The sequence below is a fragment of the Felis catus genome, chromosome B2 (assembly GCF_018350175.1).
Source record: "Felis catus isolate Fca126 chromosome B2, F.catus_Fca126_mat1.0, whole genome shotgun sequence".
NCBI classification, from domain to species: Eukaryota; Metazoa; Chordata; class Mammalia; order Carnivora; family Felidae; genus Felis; species Felis catus.
The window spans coordinates 43,204,771-43,231,381 of NC_058372.1; the positions used below are offsets into that span (position 1 = coordinate 43,204,771).

Here is a 26,611-nt window from a genome sequence, read left to right on the forward strand (position 1 = left end):
AGAGAGGGAGACACAGAATCGGAAGCAGGCTCCAGGCTCTGAGCTGTCAGCACAGAGCCCGACGCGGGGCTCGAACTCATGAACTGTGAGATCGTGACCTGAGCCGAAGCCGGACGCTTAACTGACTGAGCCACCCAGGTGCCCCTGTGATTTGCATTTCTTACCCTGATGACAGGGTGTGGAAAAGGGACAAATGGTACAGGCCACCAACCCAAAGTCTAAACCGAAACTGGGCAGTGGGAACAGGATTGGACAGTCACCTTCCTCGGTGCCTTGAAGGTCATAGGCAAGCACGTCAAAAAAGAATGGTTATATTACCATGGAACCTGTAATTTTAAGGTGTTCCTAGATGATTCATCACAGATCTCTGTAAACTTTACATACAATATTCCACTACTTCCGCTACAGCCACTGAACAATTGCCAGCACCAAAATATCCAAGGGCTGATTCGGGAAAATTAGTTTTATTTCTCTGGCCCCTGGGTAATAAATTAGACTCTTTTTTAGAAATTATGTTGGTCTCTTCCAGTGAATAGCGTGTTGTTTTGTGGGTTGGTATTGTAATCAGATACAATACATGCTACTTTAGTCAATGACATTCCTGAAAAGCAATTAGACAGGTGCTCCATAAATGTGGTTCTGGAAGATCCTGTGGCAAGGGTCAGCCTTTTTATGCCAATGCTGTACTCTCTTATAAATGCCCCAAAAGGGCCCGTGGGAATGCTAACTAGAACAACACGGGAAGATTGCTGATGCTAAGCCCTCCACTACAAACATTTCGACTGTTGTTACAGGCATGCGAGTTATTATAGGTCCACTGACAAAGGGAAAAAATTGAGCGAGCTTAAAACAGATCATATAGCATTTCACTATAAAAAATTAAAATGGAAAAATATGTCAGAAAGCTTTGGGATCACTTAAATTATTAAGCTAACTGTCTTAAAAGTCTATGTAGGACTTGTGAAAATATTATAGACCAGAAAATTCTTGGTAAGCTCGTTTATGTTTCTTGCGTAATCATCTGTAAAACAGATGGACTAAGCCTCTTAAAGTCTTCACTAATTTTTTCATGTTCACATTACATGGAGGTTCCTTTACTCTCTTCTCATCTGTGCAGTTTCTCATCTGCTCTGAAGGGCAATGGAAGATACCGATTTACAGACATATGTAAGACAATGGTTCTTAAAGAGCTCGTGGAAAAGCACTAACTCCTCATTCTTTTCTCTCTGTTTTGCCACATGCAAAATTCTTAAGTGGAAAAAAATTAGCCTAACTGATGAACATTTTGTACAGAAAAGAATAAGTTAAAGAAAACCTTTTTCACTTGAAAAAAAATCTAATCCAGACCTCATACATACTGCATATACGTTCTTTAATATGTACTCCTTTCCTCTGTCCAATTCCACCAGGGTGCTGCAGCCCTTTTATTTTAGGATTGGTGAACGTCTTCTGCAAAAAAGTAGATGTTAAATATTTTAGGTTTTGCAGGCCATACAATCTTTGCCGCAGCTACATAATTCTGCTGTTTTAGGTGAAAGCAGCTACAGACAGATACAAAAGCAGATGAATCTAGCTGGGTTCCAATGCAACTTTATTTGTGGGCACTGACATTTGAACTTCATATCATTTTCACATAATGCTATCCTTGTATTTTCCCCCAACTATTTGTCAATGCAAAAATCATTCATAATTGTGGGTTATACAAAAATAGGTGTCAGGCCAGATTTGGCCTACAGGCTGTAGTATATAGTAAGACAATTCCTAGCCTAGCGCAGGGCTGTTTTTTAAGGGCTGGGTAGCTTTCACTCAGTCACAATCCAGAGGAAAGCTCTCTAATGATGCTTCTGTTTACAAAGTTTTCCCATATGACACATTCGAAACTTTATGGATCAACAATATGTCCATGGTTTTCTATTGTATGTCTGAAAGGTTGTCCCACTTTATTAGATGGTCCATTGAAAACCATTTGAAGATCTTGCAGTGACTTTTTTTACTTTTCATCAAGAAAAAGTATATTTAAAATAATGCATAAGGGTTATAAGAGGAGCCTGACTATAGGGAACATGGGCTCTGTTCCTGGTGTGGAGAGTTCAGTTCTTTGACCAGATAAATGAGTTGACTGTTTCACATCTCATTGAGACTGAAAAGTCAGAATTCGCAGGTGTTGTTACTAAAGAGTTACATTAAATACTGAAGGAGACGAAGGGGAAAAAGGTGCCTGTGTCTTCTGGAGTACCCACATTTTCAGGAAAAAAAAGTATGTTCTTTTGTATGCCATAACATACAACGGAAAACATGAATATTTCTGAATAGGAATAGGAATCTAGTGAGTAACCCGCTCTGAATATTTTGGAGGAGAAGAAAATCTAAACCCAAGAGTGAGATCATGTGAACTATAGCAGAAAATACACATAAGAAAAATTTCATGGTTTTCCTATGGGCCTGCTATTACCAAGAGAGGTTCGGTTTAGGGGTCTGTAAAAATGTTTTCTTCCTTTAAGTATCATGCTCTGAGCCAAGACATCATGAGTTCCAGGCTCAGTCAGTTCCAGCTGAAAGTGTGAATGTTCAGCAAGAGGATATTTTTGAAAGGAGACTGAAAATCTCTGTGCCAGATACCTGAAACGATGTTAGGGTATTCAGTGGAAAATTTCATTTCCACATTATAAATAACTGTAGGATATTTTAAGGGATCCAAGACTAGTAACTTCCAAGGGCTGCTTATATTAGTTCCACTGAAATGTGAAATGGAGGGAAGATGCCCAAGGAAGGCTATAAAGCTAGATTACCAGACATGATTAATTAAAATAAATAATTCACCATTGATTAAATTGCCCTTAAAATCCCCAGTCAGGGTACCCGACCACTGAGGCCTCCATATTTTACTACCCACCAAGTAAAACAAAGAAAGGAACGAACAGAGATGGAGAAAGAGAGGAAAATTCCCCGACGTGATTACTTAAATTCAAACTGCCCTAGAGTCTTTTATTCAAAAAGCCCATCTGGTCGCCTCTATTTGAAATACCGGCTTAGCGTCTTCAAATGTTCTGGGAGTTCCCTACTCCATGGATTTCCGGGAGGAGGACAGCCCCAGAGAAGGCTGCATATCACCTATCACGGTAGTTAATGAATTTGTACCTCCCTTTGACTACGGAAATAATACAGTTCCTGTAACTTTTCCCCTCAAAACCAAAGTCAGACATCTCTATTAAGACAGTGGTACAACATGCCCCAAATAAAACCTTCCCGCTAAAGGGCCACCAAACCAAATCAAACCAAACGAAAATACAGCTAGCAAGCCCGGGCGCGCGCGCGCCTGTGTACCGACGAGTGTCAGTGTGTGCCTGTGCGACAGTGTGTGTCCGAGTGTACGTGAGTGGGTGTGCAAGGTAGAGGAGAGTAATGGACGTACTCTGGTCTCTCTCTTTTCGGAGGGGTAACGGCCGCTAGCTGCTGGGGAAGACTGGACCGTGTGCGCGCACGCGGCGCGGCGGTGCCCGGGGTTAGAGCTCTCCCCTGTGACGGAAAAGATAATTAAACATCGCACGCGCAGGAGACCGCTCAGTTCCTCGCTGCGCGTCCAGTTCAGCGCAAGAAGTGGGTTCTCTCGAACCCTCTCCGCGCCGGGGGTGGGGCCCGGAGGCCTTGCAGGCCAGGGGCGAGGAGTCGGTCAGGGAGGGGGTGTCATCGCGGGTGATGCAGAATGTGTCACCGGGCCGTGGGATGGCCGAGGAGGCGGGAGGGGCGCGGCGAGGAGGCTCGCGTCTGTGGGGGGATTTGGGGGAGAGGCGGGAACGTGGAGAGAAAACCGCGCACGAGGGAGGCGTGGAATAGTGAATGGAGGAAGAGAAGGTAACAATGCAGCCCCGGAGAGGAAGGGAGGAGCAGCGTCCCCTGAACCCCGTCCTTACCCCCGGGAGGGCCCACGCCTAACCGACCACCTCGAGCCCCCCACCTCCGCTCCAGCTGTTGGAGGCCCCTCTATCGCCGGCGCATCTCTTTAAAGGGCAATCCTCGTGTCCCAGACACATTACGATAGCCCTCCACGTTCCCTTTGCTCTTGAACTGGGCTCCACAGTCCGTGATGGGCACCAGGTCCCCTCTTGAGTGCCCACACGCCCTCGAAGCCCTGCCAGGCCCCTTCAAAGGCGCAGACCCCGTGCTCCCGCTCAGCAAGTGGACGCAAGGCTTTAAAAACCGGGAGGGAGGGTCGTGGTAGGTCGCTACCAGGGTGACATAGGCGTTTGCGCTGAGTGAGCAGTAAAAACGTCAATTAATGGGCACGTGAATTGTTTTAAATCAGATGGGGTGGGGGGGGGAAGAGTGATGACTCAACCGTCTTTCTTCCTCAAGACTCAAGAGGGGGAAGCGTTATCATTTTTCATTTATTTTATAAAATCACTTATTGTGGCGTCAGCTACCCTATTACGAATCTTTGAAACTTTGGCAACTAGGACTGTTTTTGCAAACACGTTTTCAGGCTTTGGGAGGTTTAAAGGAGTTTGACAGTAAGCAAGGGACGTAGCAATACACAACCAGGAGGGGAAATGGCCCCCTATCCCCATTTTGGGGGTGCAAGAGCCTCAAGCGGATTTCCCGGCTTCCGCGGGCGCCGCACATTGTTTTATTTGTTTTGAAGGTTCCCAGTTTGAGGCTGGTCGGAGACACCCACGTGCTTCTGACTCTCATCAGCGTAATGATCGCCTTAGCCAGAGTCGTGTCTATATAAACCACAAAAACCTAATCATTAGAAATCCCAGCCTCCAAAAACCACATTTTAGGTAAAACTGCCGCTTTTTTTCCGTGCTCCTTCATCCTCTCGACCGCAACTTTTTGGGGGATCCAAAGTCGCTTTTTTAACCCACATTGGGAAATAAATACATAAATAAATAGCCAATGAAGCATTTTGGATATTTTATTTTGTATTTTTATCTTTTGCCCCCCCCCCCCCCCCGGGAGTGGTGGGGAAGAAAGTTAAGGCGTTAGTCTTAGTTTTAGATGCAGAATAGACTTAATAAAAAATTGCAATTTACGGAAAACTGCTGGGGTTTTTCCCCAGCAAGGTTTTTTGCAACTTATTTTAATCATCCAACTGACAGTTTTCCAGTCGTTAAAAATAAACCTCATCCTTGTTCTCTAGGAACGACAAGTTTGAATATAGAAGGAAAAAGTGTCCAGCCACGCACTTGAGTTTCTAAAAACTATTTGACAAGTGTCCCCTCCACCCCAATTTTCTGTGTCACTTAAGACTAAAAGGCACCCAAACCCTGCAAAATCATTTTTTCCCTGGGAGCCGCTCCGGCAGAGGTGGGGGGTGGGGTGGGGGAAGGGTGAAGAGTGCCGAGAAGTCAGCACAGACGCTCAAGAATTTTCCTTCCTCCTCTCCTGAAGTTACAACGAAAAATAACGACAGTCAGTTCAGCCGGCCGCTCTGGCGTCTCCGCTTCAACTTCGTGCGACCAAGAGGGGGTTCCTGGTCCTGGGTCGGGGGAGAAGCTAGAGGACGCGATCAGGCGAGATTCCCCTCCACCAGGGCCGCCTCTCCGGCTTCGGAAGCTGCGCGCTGCGTACGGGGGCTCCTGCTCTTCGCCGGCGGGCGGCGGCAGCGGCTGCGATTCGCAGGCTCGAGATCCGTTGCCCCGAGATCCGCTGCCCGCGACTTACCTCCTGGCACCTCGACGAGCGAGGGTCAGGGGAGCTTTGCAAATAGCAGGAGCGAGTGGATGGATGCAAGGAGGTGGCCGTAAGAAGGCCAGAAGAGGAAAAAGGAAAGGAAGGAGACGAGCCGGGGAGCCGGGGTGGCAGCCGCCGCGGGAGGAATCTGAGCGTGCGGCCGGCGCGGGGGGAGCGGAGGCCGCCGCGGAGGAGGCGGCGGCGGCAGCAGCGCGGGAGGGCGGGCGGGCGGCGGCGGCGGCGCGGACGCCTGCAGCTGGGTAGCTGCGCGCGCGGCGCGGCGGTGGCGGGGAGCGCGCGGCTATGCTTGCCCCGGGGCTGGACTACTGAATCCACTCCGTTCCACCGCTGGACTCGACCTGGGAGGGGGCGCCAGCGCACCCAGGACGCGGTGCCCCAAGGGACCCCACTCCACGCTGCAAACTGAAGCCCCCTGCCTCCCCAGGCCACACACATCCCCGCGCCCGTTCTCAGCTGCCACCGCTGGCGTTCCAAAAGCTCCGGCAAGATCTGCACCTCCCGGGTCTCCCAACCCGCCAACCCGACTGCTCTGCATCGCCACCGCTGGCCCCCGTCAGACTCCTCCCGGCAGTCGGCTTCATCGAACTTGATTTCTCACCTCCTCGGCCCCATCACCTCCATCCCCTTTCCCCCCGTCTCGCCTCCACCCCCCCAATTTCCTCCTCCTCGCCCCTCATTTCCACCCTCCTCCCCCTCCCCCGGCCACTTCGCTAACTTGTGGCTGTTGTGATGCGTATTCCCGTAGATCCGAGCACCAGCCGGCGCTTCAGCCCTCCCTCCAGCAGCCTGCAGCCCGGCAAGATGAGCGACGTGAGCCCGGTGGTGGCTGCGCAACAACAGCAGCAGCAGCAGCAGCAGCAACAGCAACAGCAGCAGCAGCAGCAACAGCAGCAGGAGGCGGCGGCGGCGGCGGCGGCGGCGGCGGCAGCGGCGGCCGCCGTGCCCCGGTTGCGGCCGCCGCACGACAACCGCACCATGGTGGAGATCATCGCTGACCACCCGGCCGAGCTCGTCCGCACCGACAGCCCCAACTTCCTGTGCTCTGTGCTGCCCTCGCACTGGCGATGCAACAAGACCCTGCCCGTGGCCTTCAAGGTAAGCTGCGGCCACCCCCCGCCCCCGGCCGAGCGCCGCGGGACCTGCCGGCCGGCGTCCCCATACCCGCGGGTCCCGGGTCCCGGACGGCCTCTGAGTCCTCCTACCTTGGTGGCTCTGACCCGAGAGACCCCCGACTGTTTCTCCTCCTCCGGATCCCTCGGCGGGCTCCGGGCGCATGACCCCGCTCAGATCCTTCCCTCACCCACCTGTGCCGGCAGCCACCACCTTGGCCCTTGACCCCCTTATCCTTTCATTACCCCTCGTTCTAACCCACTCCTCTGAGCCGTCTCCCCTCCTCGTAGGAGCCCCTAGGTGCCCACTCTTGGCGCCGCCACCCCGGCTTATTCCACCCCGCCCCCATTCCCCAGGGGTGAGGAGCCCCGGCCTCCTCCCACGGGACTCCCGAGTCCACCGCGCTGGGCAGCCCACCCTCCCGACACCGCGGGCTGCCCGCGCCGCCCTCCCCGGGGTCCCGCGCGCCACTACCCAGTCCTGTCCCAGCCGGACGCCCCTCCGCCCGGCTTGGCGCCCCCTTCTCTAACCCGCGTGAGCCACAGCGGCCGCGGCCCCTCCCGGACTCGTGGGCCAGTGTTCGTGGGGTGCCGGCGCCGGGCGTTCGCGTCCGGGGCGGGGCGCCGGGTGCCGGCTGCAGCGCGTGGGCCGCATGACCGGTGTCCAAGAGGGTCCCTGGCGAACCTAGGGACTCTGGGAGCGAGTGAGGGGGAGGCAGGACGGGGGCGTTTGCTCGGCTCGCAGACCCGCGCCAGTTCCCGTTACCGGGAGGAAGGCGGGGCCGCCAGGGTCGCCGCGCGCCCCGAGGCGGGAGCGCCCCGGAGTCCCGCGCGCTGGACCCTCGAGTGCGGGGAGGAGGCCAATGGAGGGGGCGGGGGCTCGGGCCGCCTCTGGGAGTCTGGACCCAGCTCCCCGCCTCGCCCCACCTGGGAGGGATGAGGGAAACCTGTGAAATGCCTTTGGCTCGCTCGCTTGGAAAACGGAGGTGAAAGTTTGCGGATTTCTCTTACTGGTACTTTTAAAGGACCTAAATCTCAAAGGGCCCTTCTGTTTCTGAAAGGTCGTGGGAGGCTCCGGCGGGTGGCCAGGGCGCGGAGGAGCGACCCCCGAGGCCTGAGAGCGCTCCCGGGGCGCCCGCGGCCTCCTCCGCCCGCCCCGCCGACCCGTTAGTTGGAGGGCGGGTGTCTGCAGCCGGAGCGGCAGGCAGCGGCTAGGCAGGTTGAGGGTGCAGGGTCCGAAGCCTCTCGCAGCAGTCGGATGGTTCTCCATGAGGCGGTCTAGGTTTCCCGGGACGGCCTTCGCCAGGGGGAGACGCGGAGCCCCCAGGGCCCAGCACGCACCGGGTTGATGGGGAAACGGTGAAACCGGGCAGTCCACACTCGCGGGACTGGACGCCCGAGATGGAGGGGGCGGTGAGCCAGACAGGGAGGAGAGCACTCCCAGGAAGACGCTTCCGGCCCTGTCTAGCCTCTGAACTTGGGAAGGTGGGCCTGGGTCCCTGGGTTTTGGGATCTGTGGAGATCAGGGTAAGCAAGGCCTGGGGGGCCGGGGGTAGTGAGGAATCGTGCCAGCCCCGCCACTGTGCACCCTGGGGCCAAACTCCCACAGGCCACTGGCAGTTCCCAGTTGTGGATCACCCCCCTCCCGCCGCCGCCCCACGCACCAAAACAGATTCCGTGTGTGGGTGGGGTGGAAAGGAAGAGGAGTCCAGGTCAATTAGAGCTGGTTATCTAGATGGGTCTTACATCAGAACAGAAATCAGAATGAATTGTTAAGGAAAGGGGATGTTGCATTCTGGGGCAAGTTTCATTTTGCAGTTGGTTCAAGAAATTGTGTGTGTGTGTTTACCGTTCCATTTCTCCCTTTATAAACCACCCATTTTGTAGGTTAATGTTTTCCTTCTTGAAATATGAAAAGCTCAGAATGTATGTGAATTGTGGAAATTCGAATTTCCATAACAAGAGATGTCTTTTACAACATTCATCGTCCACAGGCCCAGAATGTTCTAATTCGCCTTAAGCGAAGAGTGGAAATTTGTTTCCACCTCCCCCCCCCCCCCCCCCCCCCGCCAACCCCCTAAAAACACAAACAAAAAACCTGGATGAAAACAGCAAGTACAAATAAGTAGATATTTTGTCCCTAAATGCCATGTCAGGCATTCAAAATCAAGATATATGAAAATAGATGGGTAGGTACTTACATTTTAAAAAATATCGTTTAGGTGTTACGGTATTCTGCATTCCGTTTTTTCTGCTAAACATGTTCAATGTATAACTGTCTTGAACTATTTTCCTACATTTATGGTCCTGAGTTGTTGATTTTGAGCCTTGGTATTTTGGATAGAAATGATCTTCTTGGTAGAACGCAATGAATTTGCATGGAACTTGACAGAATGCAATGTCATTTGAGCTATTCTCAGATATTTTGGTTATTTTTAGGTTTTCTCATTACCACCCTTTAAAAATGATTTTGAAAATAAATTGTTTTCTTTGCTACTAATCATCCTGTTGTTAATTACAGAGCAGTTTTACTTCTGACCTGTAAGCAAAACCATAGATTATACATGACCATATTGAGTATTTTAATTCGTATTGATTGAAAAATAAATTGAGTTAACTTAAGACATAATTCGCTGTGTTCTCCAACCTCCATACCTGTATTTAACAAAATTTAGACAGAGGGTGATGTCTGAGATCCACTCAGTATACAAGTTTTGTCTCTGCTGAGAAAGATGTGTAGAGATTTGGAACATCCAGATTTTGACATTTTTTATTGTTTTCATCCGAATGTTAGTAAAAACGATCTCCCTTTACCTTTCTTTTGAGATAAAAGCCTGAGATCAGTAGACTTTCCACACCCTTGTAACGTAATCAAATACATCTGCAATGAAGAAATAATATGAAGAAGTCTCAGTTTTAAAGTGGTGACTGCAATTTGGCTATCATATTTAGCGCTGTGTACAAAGTTATTGTGTTGTTGGGTAGATAGTAGGTAGGTAAATATACCTAAAAAACACATACAGAACTTAATTGTTGAGAAATCTGGTATTCCAATTAGTATATATATTGAGCCCATATTTTATATCTGTGACACTGAACTCAGCACTATAGAGAATCAGAAATGAGTTCAGTACATGGTATTTTGATGTGTTAATTTAAAATGATGCTTCAAAATGATATTGACAGTGTATTATATTAAGACATAAGTAACATATTAGTGTCGTTCATCTGATCTCGTTTTGGGATTATGCAAGAATACATAATGATTTGTTTATATGCAGCATGTAAAACTGCAAAGACACCTAGTATGTTTTAAAATATGCAAAGTTGTTTATTCGTATTATATTTTTAACAAAGTTCTGCAGTTTTGTAATGTTCAGTCCTTCCAGGTGTCAAGGAAATGGAAATAAATATTTTTAACATTTCTTTCAGGTGTATCTCACTGAACGCTTAAAATAGTTAAGGGATACTATTAGAGGATCCCATGCCCTTTCTGTCCTAGATAATTCTAGCGACCAAAAAAAGAAAAAAAGAAAAAAAAAGCTTGCAAATTCAGTTCATTACCTAATGGTCTGGTAGAAATAGTGGAGAGAACATGTCAGCCTTATATCCAGTAGCACCCTTACAGTCAGAGGTCTGTCAGCATTTCCACCATGAAGCCTGGTGTTCAGGGTTTATAACTCAGTTGCTTTAAATAGCTTCAAGCTGAAACACTATGCAGAAATTTTAAGTCCAGATGTATATTTTAAAACTAAAAATGGTGCAAGGCTATTGTGCTGTTTTAAGTTAGGGAACACTGGGCTGTATACTTACCAGTATCATATGTTTTTCTGGCAACGTTAAAGAAAACACATTTTTAGTTATATGATCTATTGCTCACAGTTAATTCTATATGTTTAATGATAACCTTTCAGTATTTGTCATAAGTAGAGTTTCAAAATGATGGAGCAATTTCTATTTGAAAATAATTTTTTTCAACCTCGTTGGCCATTTTTCTCTTCAAAAACAAGTATGCAGCTAATAAATAGTTGACATCAGGGAGTTGTATTTTCCTAAGGTATATAATGATTAGGCTTTCTGTTTGTGTCTTTATGAATGTGATTATACCTAAACAAAGGAGAACAGATTATTAAATCTTTTAAAACGTGGTTAAGTCAACTATGCATTATTAAGTAGAATTATGTAAATTATGATAGATTTCAAGTTGTGTGAGGACAGATGCATTTCTTGTGTTCTGCCTTTAGATGCAATATGAATTAAAGTTTAAAATTTTAGGACTGAATATATGAAAGGTAATTGAAACAAATAATTTTAGGAGGAAAATACATTTTTAAAAAATTTTAAGGAAACTTCTATTTGGAAACAGGCATGGTTAAGATATCTTTCATTATTTTCTCCCCTTTAGCATTGCTGTTTGTCTCCTTTCAAAATGCCAGAACATTCATTGTTAGATGATCTAAACCAGTTTGAAACATGGCCCATAAATTCCTAGCTTGTACTGATATAATTTCCATCAAATTTTTCTTTGACATATATTTTTTAAATTATGAAATGGTATTTTATATTGCATTTATTTTTTCTCTACAATTCAGTCAGGTTTTCCTGAATTCTAGGTTAAATTCTAAATATTCACTATAACATTTGTGAAACGTTTTACTAGTTTAAAGTTATCTTTAAATAATTGCCATAAGAATTAAAGTTTTCCATTTTGCAATTGCTCCCTTACAGCTTTTGATTCCAAAGAAAGATTTGATCAGACTTTATCTTGAAAAATAATTATATTTCAATTTTGCTGCAGGTACAATGTGCCAAATGATATTGGTCTGTTAAGAGCAATTGATTGGTTAAAACTAGACTTCTGTCCATGGAAATGTCATAGGCAATTTTAATTTCCATGCAAAAATACCACAAAAACAATTTTAAGAGCCTGAGGTAATTCTCTATTGCTGCTTTTTTAGGGTAATTCACAGATTTAGTCATAAGGAGTCTCATATAAAATTTCAGTAGCTTCTAGAGTTAAGTATCCTTTTACTTTATTTTGTACCAGCTTCGTATCATATGGTTTAAATGCTAGTTATAGTGAGGTGTGCTAAATAAAGGAACTTTTTTCTCTGTTCTAAAATGTCAGGACACAAAATTACTTCCCTCTTCTCCCTGAAGTTTCTTGAATTGGTAGACTTTATATTTTAAAAACACCTAGAAATGTAATTGTCAAGATTTCATCACAAACTGTTCTTTGCAGAACGGATCTTTTGTGTTGGGTAGTATGGAAACAAATTTTAATGTGTGCTTACTCCTAACCCGTTAAAGAGCGATTTTTGACTGCTCTCTACCCCTTAAAATGTTTTCCATTGCTTGGGTTTGGTACAGATGAAATGTGTAAAAATTTCTTGATTCTTTTGGTTTTCTTTTAGATAAACACAGTTGAGAATCTCTAAGGGAAACTTGTTAGCTTCAGAGATCTACTTTTTCTTTTAAAACCCTCTGACATATAATTATACTTCTGATTGATATAAAGTCAAACACAGTACTCCCTCCCTCTTTTCTTTCCTCAGAAAAACATTAGGCATCAGATTTGGTAGAGTGAATCGTAGAAAAACCCCCAATATATTTAGCCATTAAAACAGAGTTCAACCATAACAGGAAAAGTTGTCACCACATTGTTGTGAGCATTTCATTTTTAGGCCAAGTTCTAAGCCTCATAGAAGACTCACACAATCTGTGATTACCTTTTTGTTTTGTTATTAAGTGGAATACGTAAAACATACCAATATTGAACGTGGTCATTATTTTGCTTAAGCAAAGAAAAGTGGATTTGTGTATTTCACTCTTAGGGATCTTTTCTTTCATATTTTTCCATATTGAATCAATTTTCCTTTTCTTCTAAGTAAAAAAAAGTCCATTATGTTAAAAATATGCAGTAAAATAATAATGTCCCAGAACTCTTGAAAATCTTTATATTGGGGCAGATTTCTTTCTTTCTTTTTTTTTAAATTTAGCCAGACAGAAGTGAAACCCATCAGCAGCCATCTTCTATCTCTCAACAACACCAAAAACAAAAAAAAACCCAAAAAACCAAACACAACACACAAAACAAACGTTTCAGGACATGAAGTAGAGAATTACATGTCCAATTGAATGCTTTCGGGATGCTTATAAGTGAAAGCCCATGTTTAGCACACAGCAGACTTGGAACTGAAGTTAGCCTCCTCATTTTACAAAAAGAACATCATTACAATTACACTCTACTTATATAGTATATTCTATATTATGTAGACTTGAAAATATTATTTCTAATTTATATTGGAAAACTGTGGTTCCTGGAGATGAAATTATTTGTGTGACATCATAGCAGATGTATAAGAGAGGTGAGAAAAAAGAGCGGCCTCTTGATTTTAGGTGCATTCATTTTTTTCCGAGCAGTACAAACCTTTCGCCTTCGTTAGTATGCTTACTGGTTCCATATTTACTTTGACATCAAGAGCCACACAGCAGGTGCTAAAACGCGATACGCTGAGTGTAAAAAATGTCAAACTTTCAGATGAATACTGGCCAAACATGATCAGTTGTTTCAGTGTCTTCAAATGTTCACATTTTTGGCCTTGTGAATTCAAAAAAATTGAAAAGCATATTGTGTCCAGTAGGAGTACAGCATTACCTCTATTCTGTAGCCCCTTGAGACATTAGATCAAGGGTGCAAGGAGGAAATCATGTCCTCGAGGGACTGGCCCCTGACCTGGGAGATTTCTCAGACTGAACAGAGTAACCAGGAGGATAGTCAGCAATTCCTTCTTCTCTAGGACAGAAAAAGTTGTCAGAAAACTAGTTTGATTGCAAGAGCATGTTGCTGTTACCGGGAGATGCTGACTCAGCCTTTAACTGGTTCTCTCTCTTAGAGTGTTAGCTGGGAGCCTCACAGACTATTTGCTGTGGGAGGTGGTGCCCTTCATGGAACCCTTTCATCAGTTTCTTTCAAAAGAATTTACCAAACACTTACTATGTGCCAGGTAATGTTTGGGCACTGGGCATTTGGTGGTGAGCAAGACTGATGAAGGAAGGCCCTTCCCTCATGTAGTTTCCAGTGTATAATCTGGTTTCCTAGGAGTGAGTCTCACCGCTTTGGTCTAGCATATCACAAGGATTAGGTAGATCACTAATATATGTACATGGAAATGAGGATCATTTGAGCGCAGCGGGGTGCTGTGGAAGTGGGCTCTAGAGGGAAGGCTATAGGATTTTAAGCTGAATAGTGAAGTGTTAAAGAGGGAATGGAATTGAGAAACAGCCTAAGAGAAAAGCAAGGGCAAAAAAAAAAAATATATATATATATATATATATATTGACAACTTTTTTGCGTGGTTGGTTGTTTGCCTGGCCAGAATAGAGGCTGTGTAGGAGAGGAGGACTGGGATGGGGGTCATGGGTGGGGAGAACTCAGCCCTAAAGCGTAGTTACGGTGTCTGTTTTATCACACTGTAAAAAAGTTGCTTTAATGAGAGTATTTACAAATTGCATTGGGAGCATGGAATTAAATGCTTAGGTTTGCCTTGTGGAAATCTCGACAAAGGAGAGGGCCAGCACGAGGCGCAGAAGGGTCAGTGGGATATTTGCCAGACAGGCGGGTGCACATGGGTGTTATTATCAGAGACTGGTGGGCTACCTTAGCTGGAGCCATTGCCTAGTAACCACAAGGGCATCTGGAAGCTGAATGAGGAAGAGGCGGAAATAATCTGAATGTAGGATCCTGGAAGTTAGTGGAGAGAAAGGATATTATCGAGGGGCAGGGGGTGGGTAATGGATCAAGAATAGTGTGTCTATGTGACAGTGCAGCCTGTGCAGCCCTGTCTCCCCCAGCGGCATTCCCTTACCAGGCTTCTTGTTAAACAGGGGCGCCCGTTTGCGAGTCAGCTGACCTTGGTTGCCAGTGTGATCCCTAGCCCTGGAGCGGTGCAAATGTTTATTGACCTCAAAGACCGATTGTCTGGATCCTTCCTTGACTGAGTTCATCTGTTGCAGGTTAGCTGTTGAAGGTGAAGGAGGCATCTGTGTCATTCCAAAATGGCAGATGGGACAAGACAGAATCAACTTTGGCCAAGGGTGTATTTTGGATCTGTACCACTCATTTGTCAGTGACCGTTTTCATCCTCGTTACGTACCTTTTATTCTGCACCTAGACTTTAAGTTTCTTGATGGCTTTGTCTGTATCTGACCCCGGAGTGGGCATTCAGTAATTATTTGCAGTGTGATTAACAGCTGAATATGTAGCCCAAAGTAAGGAGATGAAACGTAGTGCTGGATACCCCACCATATTTAGGCTTCCATATAGCCGGGAACTCTGAGATTTCATCCGAATGTCTTCTCCCATAGAGCTGACCAGACTTTCTTTTTTTAGCCTGTGATCTGGATGAGACCACACCTCGGGGCGCTCCAGGCTGCAGACAGGCGGTGCCTTAATATGTACGATGCAATCTGCAGATGGGGCATCAGCCTTCCTTCTGTGGCATAATTCCTATGGACAACCTAACATGGGGATTTAATAAAAATGTACATGTATTCTGTGAAGAATCCAGCAACAAATGAAGGAAACTTTTGCTGCCTTTGAAATGGGTGGACCCTGAAACGTTGGTCTGTTTGAAGTGGCATCCTGACCCGTATGCAGATGCTTCATTCCTGTCTGCCATTACTGGACTGGAGCACTAAATCCTGATAAGACACATCATTTACAGTGGGAATATAGTCTCAACATCATTTACACTGGGAATATAGTCTCAGTTTTGAAGCTTTTCTGATGTGCCATTATTGCCGCTGTGTTTCCTGTTTTATGTAGGTGGTGGCCCTGGGAGAGGTACCAGATGGAACTGTGGTTACCGTCATGGCGGGCAACGACGAAAATTATTCTGCCGAGCTCCGAAATGCCTCTGCTGTTATGAAAAACCAAGTAGCGAGGTTCAACGATCTGAGATTTGTGGGCCGGAGTGGAAGAGGTAGGTCTCTGATTTTTAATATTGATAGTGGAATAAACACATTAGGATCTTCTGAGGAAATGTAGGCTAGTGTGTATACAAATCAGCACCTTCTTCTGCCGAATAGAATTACTGAAGGTTTTAAGTATGTCCAGATGAAGTTGAGTGTGTTTTTGAGTACTCAGGCCTTTTTCATTTGTTTTATGATATTGAAAATTCAAACAGTGTTTTCAGAAGAACTCGTCCCTAATTCCACTGGGCGTGAGCACATTAGGTGGAGAGAACAGTTGGAGGTTTAAGTTCTGAATTATGAGATGCCAAATGGCTGAATAAATTGAGTGGCAGAGAAGAAAGAAAAAAGAATGCGATGGATCAATTTCCTGATAGTATCAATTTTGTTGTAAGTCGTAGCAAGGACAGCCGGCCTAATGTTCTTCACTTATCTATCACGTTACCTCCCTGTGATTTAACTTACTCTTGTAATAAGATTCTATTTAAAAAAAATCATAGTTTTTTACAGAAGCCTGTACAGAATCATGTGTTACGCATGCTAGAATGACCGTATAGAGTTGCCCAGACACACGAGTGATTAAGACTAAATAATTCCCACATTATTTGAGGGTCTCCCCCAGCCGCATCCATATTCAAATATTGGGAGTCCTTAAAAAGATCGTAAAATAGAAAACAATTTCTTTTAGGATTCTCATAGCTGTTTCATAGGGGGATTAATGTTTTAGAAAATAGTCTCTAAGGAGACCAACATTTTGCCTTTTATTTTTCCCGTGGAGAGAATTTTAATAGTCCTTCATGAGAAGTATTCTGTTCATTTATGTATTTACTGAATCTAATATTTCCATTTTAAGTGTTTCGATACGAAGAGAGAAAATAGACCACTTTAGGACTGAGGTGAAATAAATTATAACGACCTATGGAAGGACTTCTACCCAGGTTTGAATTAGGAAATAAGAAGCATCAATTTTTAAGCCATGTCCGATAATTGCTCTTTAGTTTGGATCAGATGTCGTATTATTACCATTGTAAAAACTTGATAAGGGAAATTCAAGCAAGGCTGTTTCCGATGAGTAGTTTTAGTTTACTTTCTAGGAACAGGGCCAAGAAGCTGTACTTTTTAACTTAAAAAAAAAATGATGCATGCTAATGAGATACTGTCACTGAAAGGTTGTTTGAAATAAAATGAGGCTCAGAACCTCTGGTCGACTCAAAACTAAAGGGGTTATCTCTGCATCAGGTTTAGTTTACTTTCATTAAAAGAAAAAAAGACACATCCTATCTCACTGTTGACTGATTGGGTGTCAAGTGTATATTCTTTTTTCTTTTTTTTTTTTTTTTCTGTTAACTGGTACAGGTCCACAGTACAATAAAAGTTTCCCTTTTTTTTCTAGTAGGAATCAAGAACAATTTGAACATGATGATTTACCTGCATGGTCTGAATTGCATCTTTCTTCTTATGTAACCATGTAACCTTATTTTGTTTTAATTAGAGTAATGAATTTCTGTATGTAAAAGACTGGACACTATACCTTACAGATTCAAGCTAGTGTTTCCATTTACCTTACCTTTGTATTACATAGATGCTGCATGACTTTTCTCTGATCAATTTGAGTAGAAACTATGGCAAAGTGATAGTGTACTTTGTAAACCCTCAACATATTTATTTAAGAAACTTCAAAGAGAAACAAAGGGTGTGCACTGTTTTACTATATTGGCTTTCTGAGTTTTGGCTGGTTTCCCAAATAGCAATTTTTATATTTAAAAAAAAAAAAAGACAGACTTAACTGCTTGCAGACTTTTCACGCATGGAAGATGAAGAAAGCTTCTTTTGATGAAGTGTAATTATGTCCAAACAGAGCTGACCCCCTCCCCCTATATTTCTTATGATCTTAACTGAAGAAAGTAGGATTTTTCCTTTGAAGCAGCCGGGACTTGGTGGAGGATCTGAAATGCTACAGTCTGTTGCCAGAGGCAGGATGGAGAAATTGGTCCAGACTTGTCTTCGAGACTTAGATTGGGGGTTGGGGGGGGGAGCGGGTGGAGAGAGAAAGAAAAATTGATTTATCATTAATAATAGATTTTTATATCATGGCATGAACGTTATGTGAAAGGAAACAGTAATATCAAACTAAAATGAAGAGGAAAAAAAGATAGCATTGATAAGGGATACCATTCTTTGAAAAAAAAAAAAAGGGTCAGTGTTTCAGTGGCAGGAAACCCTTTAACCTGCCTGTGTACCTGACCTGCTTTCTAAAAAAACTCTTTCCGGCTTCCTCTTTGATTTTCACACTTCTGCATTCCTCCTCAGTTAGGAAGTCTGGATCATCATCACGATGAAGATGAAAATACCATTGTATTTTTTTTCCCCCCAGCCATTTAAAATTTCTCTCTTGAGTAGCCTTAAAAAACAACAACCAGCAAGTTTCTTGAATGTTAACACTTTTTCTTTTCTTTTCAGTGGTAGAGATATAAATTCTCAGAAATTGAAACACAGTTTTTAGATTTATAAGGGAGGCACTTCACTACTGACTTTGACATTATGGGTTCTCAGCTGACTTCTGAAAGTACTTTGAATTAACAGTAGAGCATCAGTGACACTTGTATTAAGTTAGGAGTGGCTTAAGGTTTTTAGTTGTCTTTTCCTTTTTTCTCCTTTATATTTTCAACAGAAGTCTGTGTTCGCTATTGAAACAGAAATATTTAGTCCCTAAGTTTTCTTGGGGTGCTTCTTCACTTTCCTATCAAACATGGTGCTTTCAGTTTACAAGCATTTGAAAGTACCTGCACTGTGCAGCGCAGGGCTCTCTATCAATCTAAGATGGAATCCTTGCTTGAAGTCTTCCCCTATTGACTGTTCCTCATAGCCTCTCAGGCTAGGTTAGAACTGTCTTTCAATGACAGGTCCGATGTTTATCTCAAAAAATAATATGTCTTAAGGACATAATAATTTGGAAGCAGTTCCTAGATGAAGCCAAGGGTGGTAGTTCAGTTGTGTCATGAGCTAGCTCCCTAAATAGGAGCCTGCATTTTTTAAACAGAAGCCTGAATTTTTTTTTTATCACTTATGGAAAGTGACAAGCAGTGGAATTTGGTAAAACCTTTTTTCAAAATTTTTCTGAAAATGTAAGTAAATGGTGAATACTCCTGTAAACATTTGATTTAGGAAATTGGTTATTTTAAGGTGAAAAACCAGTTGCTTCGTTGGGTGGTAGTTTCTGGAAGTTTCTTGAACATGATGTTCATGTTCCTTCTGAATGGGCAATAAGAGGTAGAAGGGACCTCCTTGATTTTCATTTCCGTTGTTAAAGTACATCTTGTTCCTCAGGATTGGATTTAGCAGATTGTGGTCGTACTTAAATGCTTGTTTCTCCCCCTGCCCCCAAACCCACCTGTTTTGAAAAAGAAATGTTTATTGGTAATGCGTTGAACATTTAGATGCTTCATACTCACAGAACGAATTTTATAATTGGCTTTAGTGCTTACGCAAGGTGTTTGAATTTGGGAGGAGCACCGATGACTTTTAATAGTCTAAGTAAGATGTGAAAGCCTCAAATAGAAGTATTCCCAGAGCCAGTTTTTGACAAATTCACGGACTGTATTGCTAGCAAGTTACTTACCCTCATTAAGGACAATCGAGACCTATACATCCTTGATTTATTAAGATTCACGACATGGATGGCAAGTGCCTTCCAAGCACTGTCCTTGGAGGATTGCAGTCCTGGCTCATGGACCATTAATCCGACCCAGAATGTCATCTTCTAGGGTTTAATATAAATTGACTTTCAATCTAGGGAAACAGCCCATTCACTCCTCCAGATCTCTACATTGTTTTGAGGTCTTGATCTGGACCCAGTGGCTTCCTAGTCAACATTCTAATCTCCAATTCTATAGATTCTGAGTTTTTTGTAATTAGCTTAGACTCCCAGCTGCCTTTTTCTTCCAGCTAGCCTGGATGTTTATAATAAATCCTCTGGTCCCTACCCAGACAACTGCATTTCTTAAACCCATGTAACATTCGATCTATAATGGATGAAATATGATAGATCAGTGATACTTACAGAATTAATGCTTTCATCATCCTGGCTGAGATACTACATTAGTGGATTTATATTTACTGTTTCTTGGTCTTATAGAGCTTATTGGGACGTGTGTAGAAATAAATTATCGAATTAATTGTTTAGGATGTTCTCTGACAAAGAAGAACACTGATTTTAAACTCTGGAAGACCTGGGTTCAGACCCTGATTTTTTTCTTCTTCTTAGTTGTGTGGTTGAATTACTAAGCCTCCCTGGGCTTTGGTTTCCTCATTTGTGAAATGGGGGTGATGAACCTAACTGGATACGATTAAAATGAGATAATGTAATTATTATAATTATCTTATAGATAATTAAATGAGATAAAAAGGCTGGCATTTAATAGTTTTCTAATCAATATTCATCTTTTGCTGTCCTCCCTCCTCCCCCACTTCTGTTTTTCCTCCCCCCCCCTTTTTTTATATTGGCCATGGAAAAGCATAGCCAAAGAGACTTAAAACTATATATATGGAGTAACAAACGATGTGTGTCTTAAACATATTTTAGGAACTTACATGGTCTGGGTTGAAAAGAAAACCCATTCACTAGATTTGACAGCCAAAGACCTGTTCTACATTAAGCCTTGTATATAACCTGTTCCATATTAAGCTTTGAAAAGATTGCATTAAACTCTGCATTGCTACATATTGTTTAAGATTTGTGTTTTGATTTAATACCCTCAAGCTTTCAGTAGAGGGAAAAACAGTCCCTGACCAAAAAACAAAACAAAATGAGCTGTTTCAAGGTCTGTTACAGGAGCAGGCCAAACGAATACTCTGGCCTGAGATCGCTGAAGGTTTTATTGAGTCACTGTTTCACGCCCACCTTTTCCTGTCTTGTAACAGTTTGCAGTTTTGACTATCTGACATGACTAACCGTTGCAAATCTAACTGATTACAACTGTCAGTGAGTCTGTGTAGCAGAGTCTGGTATCTTCTTCTGGAGAAAGCAAACATCCGATTCTGCTACCAAACTTTTCTGTCTTTCCCAACCCCCCACCCCCCATTCATCACCTTCAGCTCATTAATTTGAAACATCAGATGTAATATTTCAATGAAGCACACCCTCTGCTAAAAGCAAAAATTCGTATTTATATTGGGAGATGTCATATACATTTAGCAAAACATAAGTCACTGTCAGGGAGTTATTTCAAGGCTTAACAGCAAGGATGGGTGTTTAGGGAAAGGGGGTGGGCAGGGAGGAGAAAAACTTTGTTCCAGTAATGATGAAATCATCCTACCACAGGCACATTAAGGCCAGGACAGGAGACACTGGCTCCTGTTAAAATGATTCCCATAAGAACCGTCCTCTTTCATCTTCTTATTGTAGTGCAGTTAAGCAAATGAAATGCTAAAGCCATGTGAAGTAAATAACATAATCAACAGTGATTTACTATTGTTCTCTCATGGGGTCATGACCTAATCCTAAATAAAGACGTCTAAAATTGTCTGTGTTTGGATGTGTTCCTGATGTTGGAGAAAACTGAAAGGAGGAGAACCTTCCTCAAGTGGACCAGAGTTTCTGTTTTCATTACAACTGTGGCCACTGAGCAGCTTTTCTGGGAACCGGAGTCCTCCTGTATAGCGCGGCGATGGAGGCGATGACCCACACACGCCATGTGTGTGATCACTGTGTAAAGTGGCCGTCCCAGGCTTTCTAATTTAGAACAAGGAGTCCTGACCCCTGTGTTGGTTTCACGAGCTCCTCAGAGATGCCGACGCGCAATTTCTGGACGTCTATGCTGCTCTGTTATCATCGGTACTGTCTTTTTATATTCACTATGGATTTTCCCCTTTACATCTGCAGGCAAGAGTTTCACCTTGACCATAACTGTCTTCACAAACCCTCCCCAAGTAGCCACCTATCACAGAGCTATTAAAGTTACAGTGGACGGACCCCGGGAACCCAGAAGTAAGTACTTGCCTTCCTATTGGAGATGGTAACAGGGTGTGTGGAGACCCCCCCCCCCCCCCGGAGGAACTAATCCCAAGGAAGTTAGTGCTACTTTTACGTAAATGGTTTCTTTGCAGAGTTTGCTACCTGTGTTTACCTGTGTGTATTTTCACGAGGGACAGTTAGCCGAACTTCACAGTTGGTAGAAAATCAAATCACACTTTTGATTTTGCCACAAAATCGCTAAGGCCTACACCGCTTGGGGACACGAGTGGACAATTATTCAGTCACTGTAACTCCTTGCTAAGGCATTCTGCTCCCCCACTGCACACAATAGACAGGGCAAAACAGACCCATGAGAGCTGAGGAAGAAAACAACAGTCTGCAAAATCTTGAGCTTAGTCAAAAAGCATTTGCGTGTGTTTCCCATGGTCTAAGAATGTGTCTTAACTTTTTAGCTCGCCCACTCAATTCCCTTTATAAAGAGCACACTGCTTAATTACAAAGAATTTATTTGCAAATGATAACTTGCTTGATTGTTACAACACTGTTGTTTGGTCATGTTCTGGTAATTGTTATAGATAGTTTCTTTTAACAGATAGAGTCAAACCAGGTTTAAATCCGCCTTTGTGTATTTGTCTGTCTGGACATCCAGAAGGTTCATCCAGTGTCTGTTTAAGGTAGTGCCCATCATCCGTTTGGGCCAATCAATATGCATTTTCCTTCTAAATCTAAATTGAGACAGGCTTTCTCCGCCCCCCGCCCCCCCCCCCCCCCCCCGCCAAAAACCTGATTTGATCAAACTTGGTACAGCACCACTTAGACATATTTAGAGATTAAAGATTATTTGATCTATATAACATGAAAAATTCTGTGCCAATGGAAACATATTGAACTCTGCCCTTGATGAGTGAGCACATTGGAGTCCTAGCTATTGTGTTTAGAGAGTTTAATTTGGTTTGTGATGGAGGTACAGCTGGCAGAATATTTGTTGTATAATGATACATCTGTCTAGACAGTAAGGGTGACATTTCTTCTTTTTTCCTAAAACTGAGAGAAAAGGGCTGGTAAAGTTTTCCTCTCCCCAAGCAGCGTGTCTTTTAGCAGTGCGAACAGACAGTGCCTTTGGTCCTTCTTGCCACTGTCTCTTCTCACAAAGGCTGACTGCTTGTGTGAAGTAGGGAGGTTTCCTGCCTCAAAAGCCAGTCTTTGAGGTTTTTCCTTTCTCCTCCTTTCATGTGTATTGCTTCTTCTCAGTTCACAAGGTCGGGTCACTGCTGGCTCTGTTTGGTTTGCGAACGGCCTGTTGGGCGACTGTCACACACCTGTCTCCAGTAGCCCCTAATCTCTGGTTCTAAGGTCCAAGACAGGGGCTGTCTTGTCTGGTTTGGTGCTTTGGCTGACTTTTCCGGACTGCCATAAATTGGGGAAGACACCTTGTGATGGGAGACACAGGTTATCTAATTAGCCCTTGAGTTCCTCAAAAGGCAGGGACACCCACTGCAGTCATGCATAAAGCAGGACAGTAGTCTTTTGACAGTCAGCACTGCTAATCTTTATCTCTCAAAGATGTTTCCTGCTGATCTCAGTGGCTTTTCTCGGTTCTTGGAAAAACCACTATGATGTGTGTGTATGTCTGCGTGCCTCTGTTTGTGTACGAGTCCATACACTCCAGAGCTGATGTTCAAAAGTTGATGGTTGGGGGAGGAAGCAGGGAAGGGTGGGTGGGTGCTGTCCCGTTCTAAAAGGGGTGACAAAAGGTGAGGAAGCAGGGTAGCTTCGGGAAAGCCCCTTCTCTTTCAAGGGAGGATACCATTCCCTCATTCCCAGGAGGTTGTTGGCAGAAGTGATTAGTTGGTAGGCTTGTGCCCCGTAAAGGCCGAGAAGTGCTCTGAAAGCAAGGAGGGTTCAGAGTAGGGGGGCAGATGGTATATGTGTGACCTGAGTTCAGGCTTTGGGGGCTGCCGACGGTGCTTGGGGGGTGGGCAGGTAGAGTTCTTGAGCGGCAGACCACTGCCCTAGCTTAGCCTGAGTAACATTTTTCACAAACCAGAAATTATGTGACAATGTGAAGTCATTGCTCTGACATCATGCAAGGTGGCTTGCCGAACTCAGTGCCTGGATACAAGCATGGGTATGGTATCAGTAACATCTTAATCCCATAACCTTGACTCTCTGTGCTGTATTATTTCCTTCTGCTCTGCTCTTGGCGATCTTGGGCATTGTATAGCACTCTTCTCAATATTGTACTTTTTTTAAAAATGTTTATTTATTTATTTATTTTTATTTTTATTTTTTTTCAACGTTTATTTATTTTTGGGACAGAGAGAGACAGAGCATGAACAGGGGAGGGGCAGAGAGAGAGAGAGGGAGACACAGAATCCGAAGCAGGCTCCAGGCTCTGAGCTGTCAGCACAGAGCCCGACGCGGGGCTCGAACCCACGGACCGCGAGATCGTGACCTGGCTGAAGGCGGACGCTTAACCGACTGCACCGCCCAGGCGCCCCAATGTTTATTTATTTTTGAGAGAGAGAGTGTGAGCAGGGGAGGGGCAGAGAGAGAGAGGGAGATTCTGAAGCAGGCTCCAGGCTCTGAGCAGTCAGCACAGAGCCCAACACGGGGCTTGAACCCACGAACTGTGAGATATGACCTCAGCCGAATTTGGATGCTTAACCAGCTGAGCCACCCAGGCGCCCCTCAATATAATTCTTTAAGTTTGAGACTCCCAGGTGTGAAAAATGCACAGGATTTTCCATTTTCTTCAACTATAATAAGATTTTGATTGATTGGTACATATACAATGTTAAATGGGAAAAAAAGGCTAGAGTGTGGGTTGGCAAACTTTTTCTATGAAGTGTCAAATGGTAAATAATTTCAGCTCTGTGGGCCATATCTCTCCCTACCACAAGCGCTCAACTCTGGCATTGTAGCTTAAAAGCAGCCTCAGCCCGGGGCGCCTGGGTTGCGCAGTCGGTTAAGCGTCCGACTTCAGCCAGGTCACGATCTCGCGGTCCGGGAGTTCGAGCCCCGCGTCAGGCTCTGGGCTGATGGCTCAGAGCCTGGAGCCTGTTTCCGATTCTGTGTCTCCCTCTCTCTCTGCCCCTCCCCCGTTCATGCTCTGTCTCTCTCTGTCCCAAAAATAAATAAACGTTGAAAAAAAAAATTTAAAAAAAAAAGCAGCCTTAGCCAATACATAAGCGAGTGGTTGTGGCTGTGTTTCAATAAATCTTTATTTACAAGAACAGGTGGTGGGTCAGATTTGGCATACAGGTTGCTGTTTGCCAACCCTTACTCTAGATTTCCAAATGACTTACGTCGTTAACCCTTACCAGACTAGGGCCTTAGAAAAAGGCTTTCCCGCAGAGAGAGAAAAAGACAATGCAATTGTTTTAGCCTTCTCTCCCGCAAAATTATAATTATTTAAGTAGTGATTGTCCTAGAGATAGGATACATCTGTTTATTATTGTAATGGTTTGATGAAGCTGAGGATTTTATAGCATTTATTCCTGTTAATGGAATTCTACTCCTTCTTCCAGAGATCAGAGTATATGTTGAAAAGGCTCCTTTTGGTAGATCAGCTATTTGGACAAGGACAAATTCTGAGTTACCTGGTTGGGTCTTTATTCAGCCTAGCACAGTGATTAAGGGTGTGGGCTTTGGTGTCAGACTGTCTGGATTGAAATCCCAGCTCCACCACTTCCTAGTTGTATGGCGGTAAGTGAGTCACCTAACCTCTGTTTGCCTCAGTTTCCTCATCTGTTAGAGTGAGAATAGTAACAGTATTTTCCTCATCAGTTGCTGCAGAGATGTAAAATGATGTAATGTATGTAAAATGCTAACACAGTGACTGTCATCTATTTACTGCCTGTTAAGTGTTAGCTGTTATTACATGAATTCCCTTCAGTGTCAAAAGTTTGCTGTAGAGTTTTGCTTATAATATGCTTCCGGGAAATAGATTAGAATCTAGATTCTGCTCCCCCGTGGGCTATTTTTTTTTTTCTTTTTGCAGACGGTTTTACTAATTTCTGCGCCTTAGTACATGACACTCGTTAAGTGTTAGAAACGGTGCCGTGAGCAGGTATTCATGCTGCCTGGGGACAGCGCTGCAGAAGGGATGAGAAACAAAATTGGCAGCAAAGAAGCATCCCAAGACACGATGGCACTGGTGCCCCCCTCTGAGGCCCTGCTTATCAGCACATCTGCCAGGACTTGCTTTTCACTCAAAAATCAGAAAGGTTTCATCCTTCCATGTTTTTTGTCTCTGGCAGCTGAACCGGTGCTGTCACATCACAAACAACTTCTTTTCTCAATATACACATCTGGCGCTGGCAGTTGGACTCACTTCATAAGAGCACATGATCATCACTCATTACAAGATTAAAAAGTACCCCATGGCATCATTGATGTTTTTTAACTTTGATCTTCTGCAGTTGTGATTCATCTCGGTTATAAAACTTCCCTTGAAAGGAACATAGCCGATGACTTATTAGAACCTTCATCTTAAGTAGCGTAAACATGAAAACGGTGCACATCTTTACAAAATGCCATTTGTTTTCTTTGCCAGCTTATCGTTTTAAGACATGACATCATATCCAGGATCCCAAATTTGTACGTCTTGTGTTGAGGCCAGGCGTTTTGACCTCCTGCAAGCGGGAGAAGTCAGTGTAGCATCAGCAGCAGTGCGTCTGGATGCCTACCTCTTTCAAACATCAGTTTCTATTAGGATCCTTTGTTCCACGTCTGCCCTTGGTCCTGACTGCAGTCTGACTTCAAGACTTTCTCCAGGAAGGTGAAAGCTTGGTTAGCCATGTCAGCGATGTGGTTCCGGGTTAGGGAAGAGGGCTGATGGGGAAAAGGTATTATTAGC

At 44.1% G+C, this 26,611-nt stretch overlaps 1 protein-coding gene across 14 annotated transcripts in view; it reads left to right on the forward strand.

Annotated features, from left to right (window-relative positions):
- The window catches only part of RUNX2 (RUNX family transcription factor 2), a 330,028-nt gene that overhangs the window by 87,849 nt on the left and 215,568 nt on the right, over nucleotides 1–26,611 (forward strand). For 13 of the 14 annotated variants that reach the window (XM_045058569.1, XM_045058566.1, XM_023254034.2 and 10 more), the window contains 3 exons: nucleotides 6,440–6,789; nucleotides 15,631–15,787; nucleotides 21,658–21,762. In XM_045058569.1, coding sequence (XP_044914504.1) covers nucleotides 6,440–6,789; nucleotides 15,631–15,787; nucleotides 21,658–21,762 — 612 coding nt within the window. Of the gene's footprint in view, nucleotides 1–5,955; nucleotides 6,790–15,630; nucleotides 15,788–21,657; nucleotides 21,763–26,611 lie in introns of those variants that run through there. The other variant, XM_045058572.1, reaches the window with a different exon arrangement.